The following is a 4,212-nucleotide window of genomic DNA, read 5'->3' as shown; positions in this document are numbered from 1 at the left end:
AGCCAGAGAGGTGGTGGTTTCATTGTTCATTCAGGCTGTTGTTGCAACTGGAAGTTCAAGGTCCAGGGATGGGTTTGTGTGGAATTGAGGTTTGTGAAGGGGAAAATGGCCACAGAGCATTTGTAGCATCGGGATGGGTCTCCTTGGGAAGCTGCTGCAGCCAGAGAGGTTGTGGTTTCATTGTTCATTCAGGCTGTTGTTGCAACTGGAAGTTCAAGGTCCAGGGATGGGTTTGTGTGGAATTGAGGTTTGTGAAGGGGAAAATGGCCACAGAGCATTTGTAGCATCGGGATGGGTCTCCTTGGGAAGCTGCACTCTTTGTGCAATTAAGGTGTCTTTTCTGAGTTCATCTGGGCTGGCAGGACTCCTTAATAACATGGACCTTGCTGCTGCCTCTATTATCCTTTTCCAAATTATCTCTGGTGTCCTATGGCTTTGGGTGTGTCATTTCTCCCTCAGAAGCTGCAGATAATATGCACATCTGAAGTGAATTCCATAGCGTTCTGTGGCATCTGCACCTACCATTGAAAAAGAGCCCACGGAGATCTGGCATTTCCAATGTGCAATGTCTAAAGGAACCCTCTTCTTTGGCCCACTGGAGGTTGTTTCTCCATGCAGGCTTTTTTAGTAGTGTGTGTGCGTGTACACACCCAATGTGAGGCATCAAAAGTTGCTAAACTAATGGCAAGGTGAACCTCTGAGCTGGATTGCTGCCCACTGTGAGAGCAAGTGGTTGTGTTGTGTTCCACTGTAATCTACCTCTTGGCAGGCTCGATCATACTGGGCCCCCTGAGCAAAACATGGGCCCCCTGAGTAAAAAGTTGTTAGCTACGGGCCTGAGGAGCAGACTTTCCCCAGTGTCTTTTAGCTCCACTTTTATGGTGGGGCAGCATGGGGTGCTGACAGCTGTGGGACCTTTCCCAGATGTTGCTGTCTGATCATGCCCTTTAGATCCCATCAGACATTCACAGCTGAGTTGGATTTAACGGCATGTCTGACCTAGAGTTCTTATTCAGGCTTTAGTCCTCTGACCCAGGTGTTACCAGGTCAGACGGAAGGTACAGAGTCCAGATAGAAGTCCAGAATCCAAGAAACAGGTGTTCCAACCACACAAAGCCCAGCCTACAGTCAAAAGGATGGCAAGAAGAAGAGGAGGAGGAGGAGGAGATTGGATTTATACCCCGCCCTTCACTTGGAGTCTCAGAGTGGCTTACAAACTCCTTTCCCTTCCCCTCCCCACAACAGACACCCCGTGAGGTGGGTGGGGCTGAGAGAACTCTGACACAAACTGCTCTTTCAGGAACAGCTGTGCCAGAGCTTGTGACGGACCCAAGGTCACATCAGCAGGTGCACGTGGAGGAGTGGGGAATCAAACCCGGTTCTCCCAGATTAGAGTCCGCGCACTTAACCACTACACCCGACTGGCTCTCTAGAAGGAAGGGTGGCCCAAAGACAGAAGGAAGCCCAAAGGGATCAGACAACAGTGAATGGTCTTGCTTTATGCCAGACTGCCTGCAGTTGGCCTGATCCTGTTTGGCCGATCAGGTGTGTTGCTAAGACACATGACCATGGTACCTCTGCAACTCCCAGATACTCACAGTCAAGCAACTTACCCACACCCAGGGTTCCTTGTGTTAATAAGAAGGAATGTGAGTGCAAAGCTCCTGGAGAAACCAGCCTCCTTTAAATGCTTCAGGGCAGTGGGGTCAGGCCTTGAGCACCTGAGTTCCAAGCAGCATAGCTTGGGGCTCTGTCACATCTGGAGCAGCCGGGGAGTTATGTGAGGCTGTTGTTTGTGGATTTTAGTTCTGCCTTTAATACCATCCTCCCAGATAGATTAGTGTCCAAATTGGAGGGCCTTGGACTCTCCAGCTCCATATGTTTCTGGATTTTGAACTTTTTGACAGCCCGCCCCCAGAGGGTTAGAGTAGGGTCCTATATGTCCACAGCCCTTACCTTTAATACCGGTTTTCCACAAGGCTGTGTGTTGAGCCCCTTGCTTTATACCCTCTACACACAGGATTGTACCCCCACCCACCCCAGTAACACCATCATCACGTTTGCTGATGACACCACTGTGGTGGGGCTCATCTCTGGGAATGATGAGTCTGCTTATCGGGACGAGGTGGAACGGCTTTGTGTTTGGTGCAGGGAAAATAATTTGATCCTCAACACCACCAAGACAAAGGAATTGGTAGTGGACTATAGGAGGGACAAAACAGACATCCAGCCACTATTTATTGGTGGAGAACATGTGGAGAAGGTGGATACTTTTAAGTTTTTTGGAGTGATTATTGAGCAAAACTTGACCTGGAGCGCTGACACCACTGCTCTGATGAAGAAGGCCCAGCAGAGGCTCTTTTTTCTCAGACTTTTAAAGAAAAATAACTTGAGTGAGAAAATACTGATGTCCTTCTATCATTGCTCAATAGAGAGCATTTTAACATACTGTGTCTGTGCCTGGTTTGCCAGTTGTACGGCTGTGGATAGGAAAGCACTCCAGAGAGTTATCATCACAGCCCAGAAGATTATTGGCTGCCCTCTCCCGTTCCTGGAGGAATTGTATAGTTCTCGATGCTTGAAAAAAGAAAAGAACATTCTGCAGGATTTGTCACACCCTGAACACTCCCTGTTTGAACTGCTGCCTTCGGGTAGAAGATATAGGACAATTAAAACAAGGACAAAGATTAAAAAATAGTTTTTATTCGAGAGATACTATTGCTTTAAATGCTGTATGAAATTGGAATTTGGGTGACATTGGTGGTTTAAGTTGCAATGTGAACCTTAAGGGAGTTATGGGATGGTTGTGAATGGTTGTGTGAGTGTATGAGTATGGTTGTAGATCACTGAATGATTGCACCTTTAATTTCGTTGTACTATGTACAATGACAATAAAGTATATTATTATTAGGTGCACGGCCAGCGGCGGCCCGTCTCCCTCCCCTCCTGCAAGATTTAAAGGGCCCTGCAGCTGATTGGCGGGCCCTTTAAATATCACATGAGTGGAGGGAGAGGGGATGGCAATGGGTGGACACTGTTGGGGGTGGAGCTTGGGGCGGGGACATCCCCAATGTGATATCATCACGTTGGGGACATCTCCACCCCCTAGAGGAATCCCCCCCCCAAAGTCCCCTGCTGGGGACACTGCCGGACTTGACAAACCTATCTCCAGGGGTTTCCCTATGAATATAGCAAGTTCCCGCCTGTCTTATCAATTTAAATTCTCTGTCAGCCGCATGTTTGATAACCATCAGTTAATACAGTGACTCTCCACAAATTGCATTTCTAGGGCAGCGTGAAGCACTTGCACATTCAGCCCAAGGATCTAGAGGAGTATATTGAGCAAATGGAGAGAGTCCTGCAGTGCTATGTTAGAAGGATGCAGTGGCTTTTGTCAGGTACGTCTGGCCCCGGAGACTAGCCTGGGTCACTTGAGCTCTGAGGGATGTGTGGCCTATCTCAAGCTGGGTCCCCTGCAGTGTTCCCTCTAAGCTGAGTTAGTGTGAGCTAGCTCACCGTTTTTTAGCTTCCGGCTCACACATTTCTGTCGTAGCTCAGGAAGGCTGGCTCCAGAGCAAACTAATTTATGCAGCAGCCAAATCGCTCGCTCACAACTTTAATGCCAGTAGCTCGCAAAATAGAATTTTTGCTCACCAGACTCCACAGCTTAGAGGGAACATTGGCTCCCCTGGTGTATTTTTTCCAAGCTTAAAATAGCAGCAGGGAACAGTGTGAATCAAGGCTGTGGCACAAGGGGGGGGGGGGTTTAACCCTTACCCCTGCACCAATCAACACAGGGATCCCTTATGGTCGCAGCTTTTAGTTCCCTTTTGAAGAAAGTAGCAGTTAGCTATTGGCTAAGAGAGAGCTTTCAACAGAGCGTTCCCAAAGGGGGTTTGGTACTTCACCTCCAATGTGAGGTGTGGTTGTGAAATCCAGGTTGGGAAACTCCTGAAGATTTGTGGGTGGAGCCTGGGAAAGGCGGGGTTTGGGGAGGGGAGGGGCCTCGGCAGGGCCCAGTGCCATAGAGCCCACCCTCCAGAGCAGCTGTTTTCTCCAGGGGGGGCCTCACCTCTCTAGACCGGAGGTCGCTTGTAATTCTGGGAGAGCACTTAAACTAATGTAAAACATTCCACCAGTCACACTTGCTGAATGTATTTATTCTCTGCTTCCCCCCCCCCCCCAAAGTGGCTAACAACATCAATAAATACA

At 48.8% G+C, this 4,212-nt stretch overlaps 1 protein-coding gene across 1 annotated transcript in view; it reads left to right on the top strand.

The window, feature by feature from the left end:
- Positions 1-4,212, top strand: part of VWA3A (von Willebrand factor A domain containing 3A) — a 60,631-nt gene that overhangs the window by 46,169 nt on the left and 10,250 nt on the right. The window contains exon 25 of the mRNA XM_015426191.1: positions 3,290-3,398. Coding sequence (XP_015281677.1) covers positions 3,290-3,398 — 109 coding nt within the window. The remainder of the gene's footprint in view (positions 1-3,289; positions 3,399-4,212) is intronic.

This window comes from Gekko japonicus, unplaced genomic scaffold (assembly GCF_001447785.1).
Source record: "Gekko japonicus isolate JY-2015 unplaced genomic scaffold, Gekko_japonicus_V1.1 scaffold384, whole genome shotgun sequence".
Taxonomy (NCBI): Eukaryota; Metazoa; Chordata; class Lepidosauria; order Squamata; family Gekkonidae; genus Gekko; species Gekko japonicus.
Note: the sequence above shows the minus strand (reverse complement) of the source record. Positions and strands in the feature narration are given on the sequence as shown.